This window comes from Triturus cristatus, chromosome 6 (assembly GCF_964204655.1).
Source record: "Triturus cristatus chromosome 6, aTriCri1.1, whole genome shotgun sequence".
Classification (NCBI taxonomy): domain Eukaryota; kingdom Metazoa; phylum Chordata; class Amphibia; order Caudata; family Salamandridae; genus Triturus; species Triturus cristatus.
In genome coordinates, this window is record NC_140589.1 from 870,132,555 (window position 1) to 870,156,029 (window position 23,475).

Sequence of the window (23,475 nt, forward strand, 5' to 3'; positions counted from 1 at the left end):
GTGACGTCATGAGCAGAGGATTGCGGGCGCGCAAGTTATAGTTATCTGAAGTAACTATAACGGGGGAATTTCATTGGTTTTTTACGAGTGAAATATCCACCTAACTATAACATGTGTGAAACCTATGGTTTTTTAAGTGAATATATATATATATACACATACATATATATATATACATACATACACAGAACTTCACTGAAGAGGCCTTGTGACAGTTAACAGAATTGTTTATATTTGTAATGTCAATGTAGCACTGAGGCAGGACTCGTGTCAGTTTCGCTGTACTGTGGTAACAATATGGAACTTTACCTTTGCACAGCAGTAACAAATGTGTGACTGTGTGTTCATTAGTACAATTGCTCTAAAGGTGCGCTATTGGACCACATATATTTTCACTAGGAAGGCATGTTTGTACATACGTGTATGCGTACACGTTCCTCTGCGTGCAAGTGTGTTTTTGGTGTGAAGTTCGTCCCAGGAGCTACTCGGCTGGCTGGCATCACCGAGTGCTGCACATTTTCGATTGGCCAGAGCAGCACCAGCGAGAAAGTCCTTGCTCATTCATTCCTCAGCCCTGTGCAGCCCTCCAGCCCCGCAGTCTCTGAGAACGTTCCCCCATGCCCGTCTCCTCCTCGGCCGCCATTAATCTGTCACGGGCTATTCATGCCGCGGTGATAGAGATAAGAGCTGTGCCCGTTACTCGCTGTGGCTAATTAATGGTGCCAGGCAAATAAATGCATCAGAGGTGCCATGAAAAATGGGACAGCCTTTCAGATAACGCAGAACAACTTTAAGTGTAGCCTTAAGACTCAAAATTGCTGGAAAGATGTTGATAAACATAATTAATGAATGCCTGATTTAGAGCCCCCAAATGACTTTAATGGCTGATATATATCCATGGCAGATCAACATTATCCAGTTAATATAATTCAAGAGCTGGTAATTGCAGCGTACAGCTCTCTGATATCATTGTTTGACTTCGTCGCCATATGTAATTACTCTGCGCCCATAAATCCACAAGGGCTTCTGTGGATGTATGCACACTGGCTGTCAAGTTAGATTTTGAAACCGCTAAACAGCTGCATAAGGGGTACTGTTGCATCCTCTTCACCAGAAGGGAGGTTTATATGACGTGCCTTTTTGTACTCTACAGGAGGAAGCGCAAAAAGTGATGTAAATGCCTGTATGCAGCATTATCGTGGGCCGAGTGTGTAATTGGCATCAAAGGCTCTCTACCCTACCTGTAGATCCAAGGAGGAGGTGAGGGCCAATAATGGCGAGGAGAGAGCCCTTAGTGACCTGGCTACACCAAGGCAGGGGACTATAAAGCAATTAGAACATGTCACCCACTGACAGTGGAATCAGCGCCGGCTTCAGCCCCGGTGGCACCTGGTGCGACAATCATTTATGGCGCCCCCACACCCCATGACTGCCTCCTCAGATTCTCTCGCTACCACGGGCTAAAATGCTCTTCATCTCTCCAATCATAAGTTATTGCTAAACACAGCCCTCCCCCCCCAGAGTTCAGAGCCCCTCCACAGGTCAGCGCCCAGTGAAGCCGCACTGCCCTAAAGCCGGCCCTGAGCGGAATTGTCTCAATAAACCATTAAGAAACAATAAGACACATATTTATCAGCCTTATTGCCCACCACCAATCAATTGTTTTCGATGGAGCTCCTAAACTTCCAGTGTAATAATTCCCTTTAGGGCACTGCCAGGGGGTTCACATTCTACCATTGTCGACTCCTGACTGATGTCCATATCTGGCAGGCCACAGGACTCGGCATGTTGGGAGCTGAATTGTCAGTATGACCAACTCCCATAGAGCTGTGTTAGGACCATCTGAAGGGCGCTTGCTTGTTTTGAGGTTACCAGGGTCTCACTGCTTTGGCCCACTTTATCTGAACGGCGGTTAAATGTGTTTCTCCAGTTTATAATAATCCACATTATTGTCTGGAAATGTTCTCAGCATTCTGCCTCGGCCAGTAGCTACGACTACTAGAATTAACCATTGCCGTAAGTGCCTTTTCACTGACCTTTCCCATCTCTTAAGCTATGGAGTCCCATGCTTACGTCATATCTCTTTGAGGCTGTAGGATAGAGGCTTCTCCAACAAATAGTTTGAGTGCTACTGGTAGCTCTCCAGCTACCTGTAAGGGTTGTATGTCATTACAACGCATTCCGTTGCAACGCATGCGTTACAACGCGAATGCCGTTAACACGAATAACATTTACCACGAAAATGCATTTACCACGCACATCGGTAAAGGCATTTTTGTGGTAAATGTTCTTTTTTTTTTAATAATACCCTTGTGCGACCCCCTCCCCTTTTTCTTCTAATAATTTCCCCTCCCCTCAACTTTAAAAATGTTTCCCTTTCCGATTCCCCCACCCACAAACCCTTAAATTTACCCCTTCGCTACACGTCCCCCTAATTAATTACTTAAACTAAATTCCCCCTTACCTCGCTACGTCCTCTCTTCTCTAGAAGCTCTTCCGATCTGCGTCGCACGTCGTGAAGAGGAAGCGGAAGTGTCTTTCCGTTTCCTCTAACGACGGTACGACGCCGATTGCCTCCACATCGATGGAATCAGGTTTTTATTGGGGGGGGGAGACCCCCCAAACCCCCTTTTTTAATGTTACCTTTAGCACACATGCGTATCTCGTAGTAAAGGTATGCGTGCTAAAGGCTTTTCGTGGTAACCACGCATGCGTTGTAATGCATGCGTGGTTACTGTTACGCGTGGAAACGGCCGCGTTGTAGTGGCTGTTTCCCCCTGTAAGTAGCTCTCCTGTGTGCATCCAAACCTATTAAACTGGAACCTTTTGTGTGGTTGAATTAATATATGTATGACAAAACTCGACAATATATTTAAAGCAGATTTCTGAGTGATAAATCATGTGGGGAGACTTATTACTAAGATTCATACTTTTGTGCCGGGGCACCGTAGATGTTACTGGCATGTATTACTGACGCAGGAGCATTCCAAATTGACAGCCTTTTATACATTTCTTCTGGCAACCCTTCCCATTGCACCGAGGTGATGGCGGCTGGTAGTCTTGCATAAGGTGGCCTTTAATGTAATCTTGTCTTATGTGGTTACTATTACAACACCAATAATATTAGTCGCTTGTGATGAGTTTTGTTGAACTTAAGTAGCTCTTCTTGCTCAAAAGGTTGGAGACCCACTGTTGTAGCATCTGTAGAGACATAGGACTGATGTTCTGACTCTAGTATGGTTGACTCTGACTACTACTGTTATGAGATGCCTAACACGAGGCCAATCACAAATGAGCAAATATGGCATGCGCAATTAGATCTAAAAGTGCATTACAGGTCCATTAGATAGACTGGTGGCCAAGAGTGTCATATTAGGTGCTATTAAGCCAATGCACACCGCCTAAAATGTCTCTTGCTCCATGGTACTTGTCATAGATGGTTAGCATTACGCACGCCAGAGCCAGCGCTCTTCAGATGCTGGGCTCAGCCTGGCGTTTCAGCTGGAAGATAATTTTCTAAAAGGAGCAGCAGCGGTGGTGAATTGGAAATAAGTTTTTTCTGCAGCTGCCCCATCTTTTAGCTCGCTTATCTACAGACACAACACCATGCGGACCCACAGCATGGCGGCCATTAGTATTCCATTAAAGAACGCAGGCCCTGCGAGACCTGAAGTCACGTCATGACAGTCCAAGTGAAACATGGCTCCCTAATGCAGCGCTAATTCATTTTGTTTTGCAGGGACAGCAAGCTCACCATGTTGCTCCGGGAGTCCCTGGGGAATATGAATTGCCGCACCACCATGATCGCACACATCTCAGCAGCCGCGGGCAGCTATGCGGAGACGCTGTCCACCATCCAGATTGCGTCCAGGGTCCTGAGGATGAAGAAAAAGAAAACAAAGGTAGCACAGGGCACTGAAGAAAGATAGACCATGGGATTGCAAAGAGTGAGGGGTATTTTGAAGATCTTTTGGTATGTACAAGACATAGTTGACAAAATGTATGATCTGTATTTGTATGAAGTGTGTAAGGTTTGGCAGTGCTGACTTCATAAGTGGGGTAAGATCTTTCCGATTTGAAAGGAGCGAAAACTAGAAAATCACCTGTTCCTCCCTCCGCACAGCTGGTAGGCAACACAGCTCTATTCCAATAACTAAAGGTAAACTTTGTGGTCATTGTATTTTTATTAGCTGTTTAGTTTTCCAGAATCCCTCCATATGACCCTCTCAGCCAGTAGGAAATCATAAAGGTGTAACTAGAGGGTTGCCTATTGATGCAAAGGCATATATGACAGCTGGGTCCAGTGGCTTAGGTGACTGATGCGTATACTGTAAGGGCCTGTGTTTGACCTCATGGTCACAGTTTCAAATGCCACGGGTCTACTCAGCCTTTCATCCTTCTGAGGTCGATAAAATGAGTACCATAGAGTTGGGTACCAATAAACATCTGTCTTTCAGTGGCAAGATACACTTCTGGGTGAATGTGCACTTTACAAATCCACTTTATGCTATGTTTTGTTATATTTTTTGTGCTGTTATATGTGTTATGTTGTGTTATATGGTAGTCCGTCAGTACAGGGTAAAGAACACTTTCAATTCTCCTCATGCCTGCCAGTACAAGGCTTCTTTAACGAGGCAGAGATTGCAAGGGTACCTTTCTTGGAGTTCTGCATCCACCCAGAATACATTTTTCCAATACAGTAGTAGACAACTGCAGGCTGAAATCCCAAATGTTTGTTGTTTCATTTTTGTGAACTGTTGCACGATTAATGGCATCTGATGAAGGGGTTAGCACAAATTCTTGATAGCCTGCAGCTACAAATTATATACTCGGGCGATCAGTAGCACAGAAGGGACCCAGACAAACATCGGTGGCTAATTTTGTAATACCCAAGTGCCCCTAGAGCATACAAATTGTCGCAAAAACTTGCCAAATCCAGCCTCAGGAGTTTCTGTGTAATTGTTTCCCGAGCCGTGTGTTGCATGCTGGCTGTGAGAAGGGGTGTGTGAAATTTGCTTAATTTCTCTGCGTAAATATGCAAAGTTTCTAGAAAATTATGCAAAATTACATGAATAGCAAAACCAGCGTTTAGCCCTACTTATTGCACTATTTTTAGCGCAAAATGCGTTCATGCAAGGAGGCATTTTGCACTAAAAAGTAGCACTAAATCGTGCACGACGCAAACAGCAGTCGCTCACATAATGTTCCTTCTCCTTGATCCCGTGCTCCTGCGATAGGATTTTCTCCCGAACAGACAGAAACTTTTGTGATGTGACATATTGGTGTAAATTTAGGGAAATTCATACAAACAGTGTAAGGTGAAATGCCAGAAATCATGAAAGTTTATGCCAGCATAACGAAAATGTAATCTGGGCCTAGCTGAGAGTCAGGCCGCCATGTGAACATTTTCCACCTCTTACTAGTATTCTCGGCTGCAAAGCGACAAGGCTAGAAGCAGCATCTTCTTCCTGGTCCTGTGCTTACTGCCCATTCCAGTCTGTGCTGTCCCCTATAGCACTTTGTATTGTATTATAATTGCATTTAATAGTGCTTACTACCCCTGAAGAGGCGTTGAAGCGCGTTTTCGGCGAGTAGCACACTACTCCGGTACCCATGAAGGACTAGTGGTGAATTAGTATAGTGAAATATGAAATTAATTTGAGCTGTGGACATGTTAGTCTTTTATTTGGCTTGAGAAGGACAGTGGAGGAATAATAGAGGGAAAAGGTTTGCATTTATATAAAGCTCACCACCCCTGACGAAGGACCACGTACCTTTACTTCTTTAATAAAAACTCTATACCTGCCTATATACAAGCTCTGAGATGACAATGTCTTTATAGAAAAAAAGCAACCCTAACGTTTCTAATGCTTAGCTGATTACATCATGCATTGCATTTTACATCCAATATTGGATCTTAAATTGTAGGTGAGTCCTTGGCGCCCTCCTTTTATCCCTGAGGTTGTTGATTCGGTCATGAAGATAGGCTATTTAAGTCATCCAATCATGGCACTCCTCCTGACTGCCCTGTCAGATCGGCATTCTTATTTTGCGAATGTCTTGTTGGAGTTTTTGATTAGCTTCAAGGACCGCCTTGCTAAATCTGTGATTACAAATGGCATCAATAATTACATAATTGTTGGCAACACTGAAAAGGGGTAAATGTTTGAAGGTGGGGACATGTCAAACTGTCCGCATGCAATCGATCTCCAGTTTTCTATGCCTTGCTATTCTCTTTCAGCTGCAGAAGGGTGAGTCTTCATTTCCTCTTATGCTTTACAATGTAAGCTGCATAGGACACAGTCCGCGTATGGTTGCTCTATGGTTGATACCATGGAGACGTCAGAGGTCAAATAGTGGCTCTGTCCTCCTGCTGCTTCACTTCGCGGAGCTGTAAGATCAATCACACTCTTTGTGTGAAGTTACGCTTATGAACCTACAACGAACCCTCGCTGCATGCAGGGGCGTAACACAAAGTGATGGGGCCACCCGGAAGAATGTGATGAGGAGCCCCTCTGTTTCCTTTATCTTACAGATATTCATTGAGCTTCAGTTGAATAGACGGTCCCCTGTAGGGTTGGGGGGCCCCAAGCACCACAAGGCCTGTAGTGGGCTGTGTTACGCCTCTGGCTGCACCCCTCAGTTCAGCGGAAACAGGGAGGTTCCACTCTTGATATTTCACTGATTGTGCAATACGTATTGAGGTGCAGCAGGGATGTAATTGGTGGTGGTATCTGTCATGTCATATGTGAAGTAATCTTTTATAGTTTTTGCCAGTACATTTTTTGAAGGAGGGGACATTAAGATCTCATTGTTCCTTAACATCTGAATTTAATATAATTTTGAATTTGGGAGAGTATCTTAACATAGAGTTGAAGTGTTTATCTTTTGGTTTGAAAAGTATATTATTTATAATTGATGTTTTCTGTTTTATACGCTAAGAGTTGACGTTTTATGCATTTTATCTGTTGTCTGATTCATTAATCTGTGTTTTTTTAATCTGCTTAATTTTTTTCTAAATGCCTGTTTGATATGTCTCCAAGGTATGTGATGTTTAATACATCAGACAGTGTCTTGCTTAATCTGCAGTTACTGTTTATTTGAAGAGTTTTAGAAACATCTTTTTTGCATTCGTCCACAGTATACATCCAGCTCTTCTGGCGGGGAAAGCTCATGCGAGGAAGGAAGGATGCGACGGCCGACACAGCTGAGGCCATTCCATTCAAGAAATGTGGTGGATCCCGACTTCCCACTTCTGAACCTATCGAGTGATCCAGATTACTCTTCGAGCAGTGAACAATCCTGTGACACAGTGATTTACGTTGGTCCCAATGGTACAGCGTTGTCTGACAAAGAGCTCACGGATAATGAAGGTCCCCCAGAGTTTGTCCCCATCGTCCCTATGCTTCAGAAAACAAAAAATGATGTTAAGATGGAGGAGTTGAGTGAGCCTGCAGCCAACAAGCCTGAAAAGGACTGCCTGAAGTGTAACACTTTTGCCGAGTTGCAGGAGAGGTTGGACTGCATTGACGGTAGCGAGGAAGTCAGTAAATTTCCCTTCGAAGAACTGCCTGCTCAATTTATTACAGATCAGACTGCCAAGTGTTCCTTGTCAAGCCAAGTGTCGGAACCAAGGCACATATCAGAGTCGAGTAAGACTGAAAGCATTCTGGAGTGTCAGCATGCTGATGTGGACACCAGAGACCATATTAATGCAAATGGTAACAAAATGCAGAGGAATCAGTCTCCTATCCCATCAGGATCATTGAGTAACATGTCCACCCCTCCCTCTCCCCGAAGTGTGACAGGCAGCTGCAGTGCTCAACAAGGCTCCCCCAAGCTGGTCCACAGTACAAGTCTGCAGGGCAGCAGGGAAAGTTTGAACACCTGTGGCTTTGTAGAAGGAAAGCCAAGACCAATGGGATCACCAAGGCTAGGAATCGCTAGCCTCTCCAAGACTTCAGACTACAAGCCACCAAGCTCACCTTCCCAGAGATGTAAGGTCTATACCCAGAAAGGGGTCTTGCCAAATCCCCCACCTCCACCACCATCTTCGAATAAGGATCTGGGCATAATGTCAGGGGACCCACTCTTTCAACCAGAAATTCGTACCCCTCCAGTAGGCATGAGCCCTCAAATTATGAGAAGGTCCCTCTCGTCCACCAGCGAAGACTTCTCAGACAGTTTCAGTGAACAGAAGCCAAGTATTTTCTCCAACTCCAAGAAAGAGGTTTTAAGCACGACGATGGTTACTGTGCAGCAGCCCCTAGAACTCAACGGAGAAGACGAATTGGTGTTTACGTTGGTTGAAGAATTGACCATTAGTGGTGTTCTTGAGAACGGGCGCCCCACCAGCATTATCAGCTTTAACAGTGACTGCTCTGTTCAAGCCCTGGCATCTGGATCTAGGCCAGTGAGCATCATCAGCAGTATCAGTGAAGATCTCGAGTGCTATTCCACTGCCACTCCTGTCTCTGAGGTCAGCATCACACAATTTTTGCCACTGCCAAATTCAGGCCAAGATGACAAAGGCCAGGATACTGGAAGTAGGCGGTCATCTATAAGTTCCTGGCTCAGTGAAATGAGCACTGGAAGTGATGGAGAACAGTCATGTCACAGTTTCATTGCACAAACCTGTTACGGCCACGGTGAAGCAATGGCAGATCCGGGAATATCTGAATTTACTAGCAACCTGCAGCATGTAAATGCGATGCGCACAAACGACAAGCAGAAACCAGTAACTGATGAACTATTCATTCTGTCAGAAACTGATGAAGATACTTTAAGTGAGCCTGCGCCCAACAAGGGCTGCAAGATATCAGCCCTTGGCAAAACCACAGTCACCATCTCTAACACATCAGGCCTTGCTAGCTGTGAAGGCTTTCTTCCTATGAAAACCAATATAACTGTTTTCCCCTGTATCGCTGTGAGACCTTATAATGCAAACGAGAATAATGAGAATTCATTGGCGATCAACATGCAAAGGAAAGTGACAAACGTAGAGCCAAACTGTCATAAGGAAATTAAATTTGATGATCCTTGGTTAAAAAGGAATGATGATGCGAAAAAAGATAGCCGTAACTATAACGATGGGCCAAGGGCTGATGTGGCATGTGGTCTACCCAAAGCTGAAATGGACAGCAAGAGCCTGCCTGATAGGTTTAGCAGCAGCAGTGGTGAGGGATCTCTCTCTCCCATCTCAGATAACCTGAAAAGGATCATTGATGGGTGTGAAATGGTCTCACCAGATTCTGTCAGTCGAAGCTCCAGCCATTCGAGTGATTGTTTCAGAACCGGCAGCCTTCCACGGGCGATGCAGAGAGTCACAGAACAGGAAGAACTGGATGATAGCCCTCTCAACTGTGAGAACACTGGTGCATACCATTTTGCTGATTCTCAGACATCAAGAGCTTCCCTCGACAGGAAATTTGCTTCACCTAAGCACTGCGTTCTTGCACGGCCAAAAGGAACTCCACCTCTGCCTCCTGTGAGAAAGTCCAGTTTGGATCAAAGAAACAGGGCTAGCCCTCAACACAGTGCTTTTGGTGGAAGCCCTTCGCACCATCCTTTGTCTTCTCTAGCCAGTTTTCCGGATGAACTGAACTGTAAGCTGAAGGGTTTAAGCATAGACACCAGAAGCAATAGCAGCAGCAAGTTATTCAGTGCCAAACTCGAGCAACTAGCAAGCAGAACAAATTCGCTGGGAAGGTCGACAGGGAGTCACTATGAATGTTTGTCCTTGGAGAGAGCAGAAAGCCTGTCTTCTGTGACTTCCAGAATGAGCCCTAACAAAGATAGCACCATGCCAAGAGCCGGGAGGAGCCTGAACCGCAGTGCAATGTCCTCACCAACCCACTCTGGCCTTTCCCAGTCTGCGGGGACTACACCGAAGGGCAGCCCATCAAAGATATCAGCAGTGAGCAAGCTCCTTCTAGCGAGCCCTAAAGCTCGTAGTCTTTCGGCATCCACCACCAAAACGCTCAGCTTTTCTACCAAATCACTGCCGCAGTCTGTAGGAAGAAGCTCAAGCTTGCCTCCCAATGGAAAGAATATGTCCTATTCAACACAGTCCCTCAGTAGAAACAAGGGCTCTGGGATTGCTTCTAAACTCCCCCTTCGAGCAGTCAATGGACGTATTTCAGAATTACTTCAAGGAAATACATCTGCCCGGGGTTTGCATGTACGAGGAAATGGTGATAAAGAGGATCGTGCCACCATTCACGGAGATGAGAAGCCAATTGTTCATACTCTGCCTTCACCGTACAGCAAAATTACCCCTCCCCGGAAACCTCACCGATGTAGCAGTGGACATGGAAGTGACAACAGCAGCGTTTTGAGTGGAGAACTTCCACCTGCCATGGGGAAAACAGCTCTCTTCTACCACAGTGGAGGAAGCAGTGGCTATGAGAGCATGATGAGAGACAGTGAAGCAACAGGGAGTGCTTCTTCGGCACAAGACTCAATGAGTGAAAACAGCAGTTCCCTCAGTAGCAGGTGCCGAAGTCTCAAAACCCCAAAGAAGCGGTCCAATACAGGTATGCTACTGCACAATCTATTGCTGTAATTATTCTGTCATACTGGTTATATACAGCCAGTATCAGCCTATTTTAAAATTCCCAATCATACACTGTTGCAGTAGTACATAGTGTGGACTCTATGAGTACCCTTAAAAGTAGGTCCTGTTATTTAATCCAGATATGAATGGCAGAGATGTGGTATGAAGCAGTTTAGCAAAAGCAAATTACTAATTGATATAATTATTGCTATTTTTTTAAAACATATAGTTATGGGAGTAAATAAAGGCAAAGCAGACCAGCAGTCTACTTCCCCTTTCAGAACACCGCTAGCCATCCAATCACTTGTAGACTGTATCTTTGCTTACGACCATGCACAGTGCTCTTCTTCTGTGAGGTTCACATTATACATATTCATAATATATACATACATGGGGGGGGGTCTGTTGTGCACTGCAAGTTATGGAGGGTCCCAAGTAAGAATCACAAGTCTCCTGCAGAGATATTCTGTACTACTAAAGCTTGATATTGAAGATTTCTAATATTTCTCGATGATTTAGACAAAACATGTAACTGAAACTTGAACAAAGGTGAAGTAGAGAGAGACCAACCACATACCCCCCACTCTTCTTTACATTTATGGCAACAACTAAACCATACCTGTTGATTTAAAAGTTGATACAGATGTTTTTATGTGCATTTTTAAAAATGAGTTGATATAAAGTTTTCCTCGCAGAAGCCACACCAGTAAGGCTGCTAGGAATTGGGAAACAAGAGTCGGTGAACTTGAGGGCAAACAAATCACAGTTGAGGTTGACATAATGTTGAAGATGGGGTTTCAACAGAAAATCTTAGATCATCAATCAATCAGTAAGCATTTGTAAAGTGTAACTCTGTCACACCTAGGGGTATCTAGGCCTTGTGTTTCCCTCGAAGAGCCATGTTTGAGTCTCTTTCTGAATTCTGCCATCAAGGAGGTCGTCAGAAGCTGGAGGGGAGGTCATTCCAGGTCTTGGCTGCGATGTAGGAGAAGGAGCGGCTGCCACTGCGGGTGCGATGGATGCGGGGAGTGTGTGCGAGGGCGAGTAAAGAGGACCGTAGGTGTCTAGTGGGTTGGTGGAAGTTCAGTAGATGGTTGAGGTAGGCAGGTTCTAAGTCATGAAGGCCTTAGTAGGTGTGCATGAGGATCGTGAACTGGAATCTTTTCCAGATGGGGAGCCAGTGGAGGTTTCTCGGTGGGGGGGCTATGTGGGTTCGTTTGGGGAGGTCCAGGATGAGTCTGGCTGCAGCATCTGGAGTCTTCTGAGGAGCTGGATGGAGGTGTAGAGGGCGTTGCCATAGTTGAGGCGGCTGTTGATGAGGGCCTGAGTGACGCTCTTTCTGGTGTTGATTGGGATCCATCGGAGGATTCTGTGGTGCATGTGCAGTGTGTGTGGAAGCAGGAGGAGGCAATTGTGTTAACTTGGCATTTCATGGTCAGTTGGCTGTCGAGGATGATGCCGAGGCTGCGTGCGTGGTCTGTCAGTGTGGGTGTTGGTCTGAGTTCTGTGGGCCACCATGCGGAGGTCCCATGCGGATCATAAATGCAAGTAAAGAAAGAAAATATAAAATACTTGGTTGATGGCAGTTATGGTTGTTTATTCGAATTGCAAGATATTTTGTTTTTTAACTAAAATTCTGATAAAGTATTCCATTCAGTTTAAAGGATTCCTAGATAAAACTCCAAAGCCTAAAAACCATTGAAATGTGCCTGGCATGGAGATGTATGCAGCCATAACTTTTGCCAGTGCATTGCCGTTGACCTCAGACAATCTCACACGAGATGTAAAAGAAAATGAAGCTGTGTCATCAGTGCAGCCACTGAGCAAACCATCTTGTACTACCTGAGGAAGGCAGAAGCTGAAACTTTGTAGTGGAAATATATTTTTGTTCTTTGGTGAATCTATCTGTTTGAGTCACGTCTTTCTTGGATATATATATTTATTCAAATGAACTGTGACGAGGAGAGCGCCCATCCTCGCGGGTTAAGGCTTTCTGCCGATTTCACCGCCTAATTTTCCACACGAAAACCGGGAAGTAAGTCAAACAGAGTTTAATTCCAAACAAGCAGGAAAACAATGCAGCATTACGCATTTCAACCCGCCTGGGGTCTTAATCATATGCAGCAAGAGCGGATATCAGCTGTTCTCATTTTAAATACTCTGTGATAGTAAACAGTGAGGAGAGACACAAAATCGTGAGTGCCACGTTTTCAGATGTAACAACAGCTTCGATTTATAATTTGTTATTCAAAGTTCAGGATCTCGGTACCTATTCCCACAAAGTACTCTTATAATTCATTGCTTCGTGCAAATGTTCTTTAGAAAATGATCGAGTTTGTAAGATACCGATCCAAGTAACAGTAATGTCCGGACTCCAACGTCCATCATGCTTCACAAATGTCTTCTTTTGATACACTATTGTGTCCTTCTCAAATACAGATAAATATGAAAATCAAGTTTGCCACCACTTTTATTGCCTCAAAGGAATCATTCCATGTAGTGCGCGGTGGCAAACACCTTCATTCATATGTTTAGAACACTGATTCCCGTTGATGCAGTTTGTTAGGTTCATTGTTTACCTGCCAGGCTGCTTGTTTGTTGTTCTATATAGTCTTTCCGATGTGCAGGAGAAACCAACTCCCACAAACCCTAGCTGCCTCGCAATTTTCCAGAAATCATGGGCCAGCAGGACTCCCTTAGAGCCGGTGGCGGAGCCTCCCATTTCAGTGGTGGTGCCGCAGGACATACTTTATAGTCCATCATGTGTGCAGCCGGAGGGCATCTCCATATACTAAATCCAAACGAACTGTGACGAGGGGAGCGCCCATCCTGGCGGGTCCGGGCTGTCTAATATTCTAAACGAAAACCATGCCATTTCATAGCATGATAAAAAGCACAACCATCCGGAAAGTAAGTCAAACAGAGTTTAATTCCAAACAAGCAGGAAAACAGTGCAGCATTACGCGTTTCAACCCGCCTGGGGTCTTAATCATATGCAGCAAGAGCGGATATCAGCTGTTCTCATGAGAAGAAATAGCATGGTTTTCGCCACCACTTAAACGGGAGGCTCAGCCACCGGCTCTAAGGGAGGTCTGCTGGCCCATGATTTCTGGAAAATTGCGTGGCAGCTAGGGTTTGTGGGAGTTGGTTCCTCCTGCACATCGGAAAGACTATATGGAACAACAAACAAGCAGCCTGGGAGGTAAACAATGAACCTAACAAACTGCATCAACGGGAATCAGTGTTCTAAACATATGAATGACGGTGTTTGCCACAGCGCACTACATGGAATGATTCCTTTGAGCCAATAAAAGTGATGGCAAACTTGATTTTCATATTTATCTGTATTTGAGGAGGACACAATAGTGTATCAAAAGAAGACATTTGTGAAGCATGATGGACGTTGTAGTCTGGACATTATTGTTACTTGGATCAGTATCTTACAAACTCGATCATTTTCTAAAGAACATTTGCACGAAGCAATGAATTATGGGAATAGGTACCGAGATACAGAACTTTGAATAACAAATTATAAATCGAAGGTGTTGTTACATCTGAAAACGTGGCACTCACGATTTTGTGTCTCTCCTCACTGTTTACTATCACAGAGTATTTAAAATGAGAACAGCTGATATCCGCTCTTGCTGCATATGATTAAGACCCCAGGCGGGTTGAAACGCGTAATGCTGCACTGTTTTACTGCTTGTTTGGAATTAAAGTCTGTTTGACTTACTTTCCGGATGGTTGGACTTTTTATCGTGCAATGAAATGGCATGGTTTTCGTGTGGAATATATATATTTATATTGAAAATTTCCTGAAAAATCGTTAAACGGCGCCAAAGTTATTGGCAAAACAAAAAACGCTTTTCCTATGGAAACTAGGTTCTAACTAGAACTACCTACTGGCGACCACCAATAGGTAATATATATATATATATATATATATATATATATATATATATATATATATATATATATATATTTACTTAATTTGCTAATATTATTTAATCTTATGAACAGCAGCGGACTACCCGAATAGGGATCGCAGACCCCAAGGGTCCACTGTCCGTGGCTTAAGAACCACTGACCTACAGCATGCATCCTTCTTGCTCCCTCTTCCGGGAGAAGAGGCTCCAACTGGAGTTTCTTCCTGTGTCAGGCAGATGCTACAGCAGGCAGTAGTGCAGGCCACACCTATAGTCCTTTCAAGAGTGTGGGGTTCCAGTGATGACACAGCCCTCTGTCTGTGAAACTCAGGTGAGATACAGGATTAGATGGCAGGGGATCCGAGGTCACAGAGCGGGGTCTGCCTCCGGTGCAGTCTCTGGTGTGGCAGAATCTGACTCTCATACAGTTTCTCAATGCCGTGGCACAGTCTTCTTGGGCACACTTCTTTGACGCAGTGACACAGTCCGTTAAGGCACTGATTCTGCGATGCAGCAGCACCGTCTGCTTGGACACAGATTCTTTGATGCAGTAGCACCATCCGCTCAGTCACAGTTCATGTTGTAGTTGCCACCTGGAACCATGTGTAAAAAGAGACTGTGCCCATGCTTCGCTGCGCAAATAGATCACACTCCTCAGAGTTCCTTTTCTAGTAGACCCATGCACAACTGGAGACTTTTGGCTCCCTCTGGGCAGTTACACCTCCTCCAGGTTTTGCCTGCCCCTTCCCTTTTTTATCAGGCAAGTTGAAGTCTAGACGCTTCAGTGTAGAGGAACAGCCTTTACACCCAAGGCAAGAATTCAAATGACGTCCCTTCACCTCTATGGTGCTGCTGTCATGCACACACTGGTTTTAGTTGCACAGCAGTACTCTGCAGAGCACTCCCATGCTTGGTTAAGAAGCGCCTGGAACAAGTGGATCTGTGACTCCCACATTTATACAATCAAAACAGACAGGGGATATGGGTCCTCTGTCTGCACTTTCAGAAATTATTTGGGGTGGTTTTTCTTTCAAGTGTTCTTTCCAGTTTGCATTCTAGACTCTGACTTTGTGTAGAGTGATGGTACTCATAGTGGGTAGTCTCCAGTCTGGAACACCAACAACAGTGGCACAAAGAGAGGTATGTTTTCAGCACCTGGCTGTCAATGGCCACACAGCAGTAATCAGGGAACAGATACAATTCTGGATTCACCGAAAAGGGTCCCTTTCACTTTAACAAGCACATGTTTTCATTTAGTGTAGTCAGATATCCGGATAATGCTCCAATGCATGAAATCACACGGTCTCAATTATCAGGCTACCTTTATGGCTGTAGCACCTGAATTGTTTAAGATGTTGCTATTACCTATAGTAGAGATAGCTATGTCACTCTTCAACAGGAGGCTAGTCCTCTTCCCCCCCCCCAGTACTACTCACTCAGTATTTCCACACATAAAACAGAGAACGGCACACGGTCCAATTCCTTGATGTGCTCTTTCATTTTTCTGTTTAACTCTTTTAAACTCTACATTAACCTAATCCCAGCCCTTGGTTCAGTTTGAGGAATCATCTCTAGAAGATAGTCCATTCTCTATAATGAAATCCTTCTCACTAACACTCGTGTTATTGTGCCTCGTTTCTAGTCTCTCCCTCTCTGTTGGAATCATGTAGTCTGACGTACATTTATCTTAAGTCACCCATAACTCAGAAGGAAGTAGATAGTGGTATTGTTTGATGTTCCGCTTATAATGTGGAACGGAAGCTTTGGAAAGTGTTTAATTCTGGATGGTGGTCTCATGAGGGAAAAGGATTTGAATGTGAAAGGGAAGAGAGGCAGAAAGAAGAAAGATTTGTCTGTCTTGGTATCACTGACCATGACTGAGGGCAAGACATTGAAACAAACGAGTCTTCAGCTATTTCCTTAAAGTGTGATGCGCTTCTGTACTTTCTACCCAGAAGAGCAGGGTTTCTTGTGATGAAACTGCACATCTTTTGTGGATCTATTCTACTGTACATTTGGGAAACTTCCATGATAAACACGGGTGTCAACTTTAAGTAGGGCTTCTTTCTAGAGAATACAGTCCTTTTCTAGGACCGGAGATTCTAGACTTGATCACCTTGAGTAACATTTAGGTGTAGGTAGAAACCTAACAATGGTGTGGCACAGATTGAGTACACACCAAGTAGTAGCAGTGCCATGATGTCTCATTGATGAAAATCCTCTAAAACAGCACACCACAGATATGTAAATGGACTTAAAGAGACTGTAAAAAATCAATACAGTAATGGGAATATTTGGTCTGTCGATAAATATGTTTCAGAGATGAGGTCTTCGAAATGACACAGACTTATCACTTCTAACGGCTAGTCGGGATTGCGGTCGATGTAGAAAGAGTTAGCAGTTATAAAGCAACAGTCCTACCAATTTCTTAAGTCTCCGTTCTCCTTCCCAGAATCCAATTACACATTGTAAGGCTCTGAATGCTCCTCCGACTTTGCCTATGATAGTATTACAGATCTAGGCGGAACACTGAGTGCAGGGCCATTTCCTGTGCAAAGAAATTGAACTGTCCAGGGGACTGATTGCATCACGATTGTCACACAGCCGGCCCAGAGACACTGATTCCATGCGCGTGCTTGGAATAGAAGCCATTCATTGCTGGATACATTCGGTGAGTAGAACAAGATTGGGAAGAAGAAAGGAAGAACCCAAACAATGGGAAAAGAAGAATGAAATACAATCTTGACATTCAGTGCATCTATTAATCAGTCCATGCATGAGGAAATACCACTTCGAAACCTGCAGTATATTTGTCTATTGGATCTAACCATGGGCACGTTGTGGTATAGATTTATTTAAGTAATTCATTATGGCTCAATAGAGTCTTTGGTCCCATGTTATAATCACAATTTAAAATGCTGCCAGCACGACTGGCTCAACTTGTCACCCGTCAAAGATTGTTAAAATTAGAACCACTGTGTTGATCTGCAGTAAAACTTGTTATGAAGTGCTTGTAGATTTAGATGCACTATGCTAAAAGTCATCATTCTTCTTGCTTCCCTAAAGCAGTGCGACTTATTCTGTGTTCCTGGGCAAAGTGATGGCCACTGCTAACATGCCATGTGAATGTCTGGCATTATACATAAGTCTTCTGTCTGTCAATTTCTACTCGCTGACATCAACAATAATAACCACTTCTCTTACTGCAATAAATATTCAAAAATAAACCAGTACAGGTAAAAAAAAAATCCATCTCGGCAAAACAATATATTTTTGTTTTTTAACTGGTATCATATCAAGTGCTGCTTAAAGAGGGGTGCATGCTGATGAGGTCTCAAAGAACCCAGTCCAGTGATTCTTAACCGTTTGACTTCTGTGGACTCTCACTGAATCATTATTGGAATCCAGGGACCCCACTGAGCCACTGTTGGAAGCCTCGGACTCCCGAGACAAATTCTATAATTTGAACCTCAAAACAATACACAAAAATACAAAACAAGTGTACACCAAACAAATGCTCAAATATTGAAATATTTTGTTTAATTCTCAATCAAATATAGAAAACCTTTTCAAATGTTCAATTTTGCTTCTTTAATTGTATATACTTTATTAAGTTTGGTATTATTTCATTTTGTAAAATAGTTGTGGACACCATGAGTAGGCCTCGCTGACCCCCGGGGTTCTCAGACACAGGTTAAGAATCACTAACTTAGGCAATCCCTGATCAATAGAGGCTGTAGGGGAAGCGTTCTAACCCTGGAAGCTTTCCTGTATGTTCAAGCCTCCCGTAATCAACCAGGTTTCTGTTCATGGCCTCACAAGCAGCGGCGATTCATAAAACCTTGCTCAAATGTTCGACAACAGGTAGTTCACTAAGTACACTAAGCAGAAATACAAAATAATGGATAGAAATGTGAAGCAATTTATTTGCCCATCAAATGTATGTTTCTATTCACCTCACTTGTTAATTTGTGACCATCAATATACTTTGGTGCAGGCTTCGGGCCCTGGTATTAAAAGATAAGAAGACGCCTCTTCCACTTGCTGCATTTGCCAAGTACATCCATAGGCTGCAATGTGCGTGAGGTGGTGTTTACTGAAAGAGAACTGCTGCAGCGCCCCAGTTGATTAGCAACACTGTAGTGTGCCACCTGACACAGACGTGACACTGGACATTCATCCACACAATGTGATGCCAGGCAAAGCATCAGGCTACAAATAAGTTGCCCTCAGCCCATGTTCTCCGATGCAGTGGTGGCTATTCCGTGTGGGTGGGGTGGGGGCAGAGGTGGGAGGTAGACTTAAAAATTCACCCACCTGGCTGCTCTCACCTCCATCCCCTTCTGTTGACGCATGGACGCACACAGGCTCCGAGACTCCCCTAAGCCAATCACGACGCTGAGTCAACAGCGTCATGATTGGTCTGAGTGGATTGGTTTAGCGCTCAGACAGGGACTGGGAGCCTGTACATGTTCTCCCCAGGCTATGCAATACAGCCGGGTGGAGAAATACTAAGTGCGCATGTCTGTTTGGTCGGCCGGCCAAACCGTCCTGCTCACTTAAGTGCAGCAACCATAGAGAGGGTCCCGCTGGGCCCCCTAGGCCCAGCAGCAACCTGTTCCTACTTGCAGCGGCACCTGCAGTTGACAGCACGTGAGCAGTGCTGAGCTTGGCTGTGGCAGTTGGAAAGCTTACATGCCATGCCCCACCCAGCCAAGAGGACACCCCACGGCCTATTAAAACAAGCATTGGCATAGCCAATAGGTCTCGCTTTTGGGGCCTTATAAGTATTTAGTTATGCAGCACAATATCCATGGTGCAACAACATGAACTGTTGCATGGCTAAACACTTATAAGGTCCCAAAAGTGAGACCTATTGGCTTTGCCAATGCTTGTTTTATATGGTTTTGTTGTCAAATTTCAGGGCAGAGACAATTTTTAGGAAAAATAAAAGTAATCATTAACACATTTGTTTTCTGATGAAGTGCACATTTACAGGCGGCCACTGGCTTTCTCTTTAGTCAAGTCAGCATGACAAGCTGAAACACATCATTCCTCTTCTATCAGTTACTGAGAGATTAGCACTAACATATCTTTTGTATGCGGAAAAGTTATTATCTGAAGGGGACTCCCAACAGTGGAAGGATGACCTGAAACAACCACGAAGAAAGGTTTGTGCGCACTCATAAAACGCCCATCAGAGAAGCCTTTGATTATGTTCTGGGTAACCCGGGCATCCCAGAGGTGAATTACGGTAAATCAGAGTAGCCTCTGATTATGTGCTGGGTACACGGACATCCCAGCGGTGAATTACGGTAAATCGGAAAAGCCTCTGATTTTGTACCGGGTATACAGATAGCCCAGCAGTGATTTACGGTGACCCCTCACCGTACTTCTAGGTGAAAGGGTGTGGCCTTTGGGCCTTTACTAGAGCATGGGACTGTATGCTGCACACTTCTAGTCCTGAAACGCATTCCAAAGAAACCGACATTGCCTCTGGAACAATGCTGTACAGTCACACGTCAAACAAGAATTTTCAAAAAGCATTGGCCACGAGGCCGTGAAAGTGACACGGCCGTGCGGCCCGCGAAAGTGAAAGTGATCGCGATCAAAGACACATGGCGGCTGCGCGTGTGCACGATCGCGTGAACGCAAGCGCTAGGCCACCAAAAGCCTGTGACAGCACTTTGAAAACCCACACACTAAATTTCTCGCAGCGCATACGCTGGCTCAGTGAGACCTAAAAACACTTAAAGGACAAGCTTGTTCTACATGCAGTTATCCTACCAAGCGCACGTGAGTGGTGAGGCCCTTCCAGACCTCACCTGAAAGGGCCACTGTAGATTTGGACATAGTGAATGTCCAGCGCATATAGTAAGAGCAACTGTGCCATTCAATCAACCTACCCACGTCTGCCAATGCAGGCTGTTCTCCTGTGTTAGAAGGTGGTTCTAACACTATGGGCCGCCCGGATTTTTTGATTTTTGAGCACCTAATTGTTGAGCTTTTACTGTGGGGGAGCCTCATAAGTTGGGACTCACCCACAGTGAACTCAGGATGTAAGAGACTGCATGGGGATTTTACTGGTGTTCCCCTGGCTTGACCAGGCCACTGCGCAGCAGCTGGAGTAAGGGACACCGGGCTGGTTACATGCAGACACATGTGTACATGCGTGTGCACACGTGTACGGGCAGCTTAGGGGAGATTCCTAGAGTGTGCAGTCCAGGAGCAGCTACAAAGTGAATGGTGTGGCAGGACTTATGCAGTATTGGGTGGAATAGGCTTTATACACTGGAAACATGCCAGGGAAAGTCAGTGTGTCTTACTGTGTTTTCACTTCATTATTTCCCTAAGGGAATGTGGGGCCCATGGCTAAATTAACTTCCACAAGGCCTACAGTTTCCAGACATGCACTAAAGTCCATTGTATTGGAGGTGAAAAGAAGTATTCTGCAGAGTCCAAAGTCATATTTGTACTGCTTTTGGGTCATCCAGAACTGTCATATTTCTGTGAGCCAGCCAGGACCAGACCCAGGCTGAGGGCTGACCTCAGCTGGATGGATTGATAACCTTTCTTCCACAAGCGAGGGCCTCCTCTCCACGAAGGGGAGATGGGAGGGGCTGCAGGCCAATCCATCAACTGCTGTCGCTGGGTGGAAGGCACCGGGCTGCACCAAGGAGGGAAGGCAGCGTGGAAGGAGTTGGGTTTCAAAGGCCATGTGGCCAGAGAGACTGGACGACGCCATTTTGAACAAACCCAGAGGCTGGACAAGAAGGAGGGAGCAGGGGCAGGAAAGTGATGTGTCGCTGTTTGATAGGACCAACAGGGACTTCCTGCCAGCCCCCTACACAACTTTTAAAAGTGCTTGCACAGGAAGAGAAGCTCTCTGGGGTGTGGTCTGCTGAGGGTGACGGTGCTGGAGCCTGGCGCAAAGGGCAGTTGGAAGGAGAGACCCCCTGACTGCCCCCATGACCCTATCAGCACCAGAAGAAGAGCCCAGGACTGGTGCACAGAAGCAGGGGCCTCTGCGCAGGGGGAATCAGAGACCCTGAGGGAAGAGGAGAGTGTTCCCTGTGGCGGGGGCTGGTGAGTCCCAGAAGGAGAGCCTGGCGAGAGGCTGACGCAGGGAGCCAGTGAAGACAGCACCCTGCTGAATCAGAGACCCTGAGGGAAGAGGAGAGTGTTCCCAGTGGCGGGGGCTGGTAAAGAGGAGCATGAAGTGCCCCATAATGCCTCGCCAGGAATTTGGAAATCTGCTGTTTTGGTGCTTTGTGGCCCCCAGAGGAGTGGGGCCACCCTCACTTGTGAAAAGGTGCTGGGGGAGCGGCTGGGGGAGCACAGTCTTTCCCCCCCCCTCCCCCCCAGCACGAAGAAATCTGCCATTTTTTAGCCTGGTGGCCTCCAGAGGAGGGGGTCAACCTCATCTGTGAAAAGGGGTGCAGGGGGGCGGCAGGAGCACCGCAGTCTCCCCCAGCATAAAGAAGAACAGTCCACCCCTAAGTTTCACGGGGCATCTGAAAGAATAACCCCTCAAGGGCTCAGCAGAAGGGCTGAGTTGGGGATGTCTGGAGAAGGGCATCCCCTGGAGGTGAAGTGGTGTAATTGCACCGAAATGCATTTACTATTGGTTATTTCTTTTTAGGTGGGTTGAAAGTCACATGTGTAAAGTGAAGTACCTGTGTAAGGTGATGTTAAGCTAAATGGAGTTATGTTGCTGGACCCTCCTGCTAGGGGGTCTGGCTGTATTTACGTAATCCCATGCTTTTGTGATTCCTTTTAAAGTGAAGAGGCACACTGCAGGAGAAGTGTAGTTGACAGGAGTACTTCTTTTGAAGGGACTGTAAGTCACATGTGTAAGGAGATGTCATAGGCCAAGTGGGGCTATGTGGCCAGACAGTCCTGCTAGGGTGTCTGACTGTATATGAGCAATCCTGTGATTTCATCTGTGATGCCCTAAGGGGCTGTAATTGCAATGCATTCAAATGATCAACCAAGGTGATGAGTACTGTCATTCTAAAGTGTGCGTAAACATGGATTCTTGCTGCTGCGCTTAGGTGAAGACCCCAGACTGCTAGCCCTTAAGATATAGAGGTGCCTACTTTATGGTCAGTAGGAGATGCTTAGTCAGGGTCATGTGTCACCAAGGCAGGTTTACCCCTTTTTAATGCTTGTTGAGGGAATGGGGTGGGTCGCCACTGGGATGGTGCCAGTGCGCAGGGCCCTCGCTCCAGGTTATGTTCAACTAACTGCATTGGGGGCAAGTTGATGTGCATACATGGGAGTGGTGGTACTAGACCCCACCCCCCCTGCGGGAGGGGTGGAGATGTTATGCAATGTCACAAAGTAATTCCAACAGCTTATGTATATTTGTAAATTGGTGCATGGTATTGAGTAGTGTGTGTGTTTAATAAATGTACTATTACTTTTATAAAGCAAAGTACAGACTGGACAATCAATTATTGAGTGTTATTTTTGTGCACCTGCAAATGGCGATTACTAGCCCACACCACCTCCCTTGAGTAAGCCTCAGACTGCTCTGCAACGCTACCCTCTGAGAGTCAGGCGCTACAATTGGGTGTTTGGTTCCCAGTGAAGGACAAATGTAGTCATGTTATTTGTGCAGGCCTCACAGATGCTGCCTCGTTTTCCAACATCCTGATTCAGTGAACTACATGAAGGGTTTAAGGCCTCCACCAAGACATTACTACTGAATATTCAATGAGTACAAGGGGCATTCCTTTCACCTCTACTACCACTCACAGCCGGCGCCAGGGGGTTACTGTCTACAGAGTGGTGGTAGTCTGTATCTTGCAGCAAACAATGAGTTATGTTATGATACAATATCTTACAGAGTACAAACTGTTGCCCAAATGGGTGTCCTGGCACTAGATATTATCTGAACATATATTCCTTCATTCTTAAGTAGAGTATTCAAACAAAGCAGTATTCAGGGCTTTCCTAAAGGGACAATAAGACTTAATCCCCTTCAGGTTA

At 45.3% G+C, this 23,475-nt stretch overlaps 1 protein-coding gene across 1 annotated transcript in view; it reads left to right on the forward strand.

Moving 5' to 3' along the window:
* KIF26B (kinesin family member 26B) overlaps positions 1-23,475 on the forward strand; it is a 699,050-nt gene that overhangs the window by 649,200 nt on the left and 26,375 nt on the right. The window contains exons 11-12 of the mRNA XM_085611462.1: positions 3,740-3,902; positions 7,142-10,535. Coding sequence (XP_085467588.1) covers positions 3,740-3,902; positions 7,142-10,535 — 3,557 coding nt within the window. The remainder of the gene's footprint in view (positions 1-3,739; positions 3,903-7,141; positions 10,536-23,475) is intronic.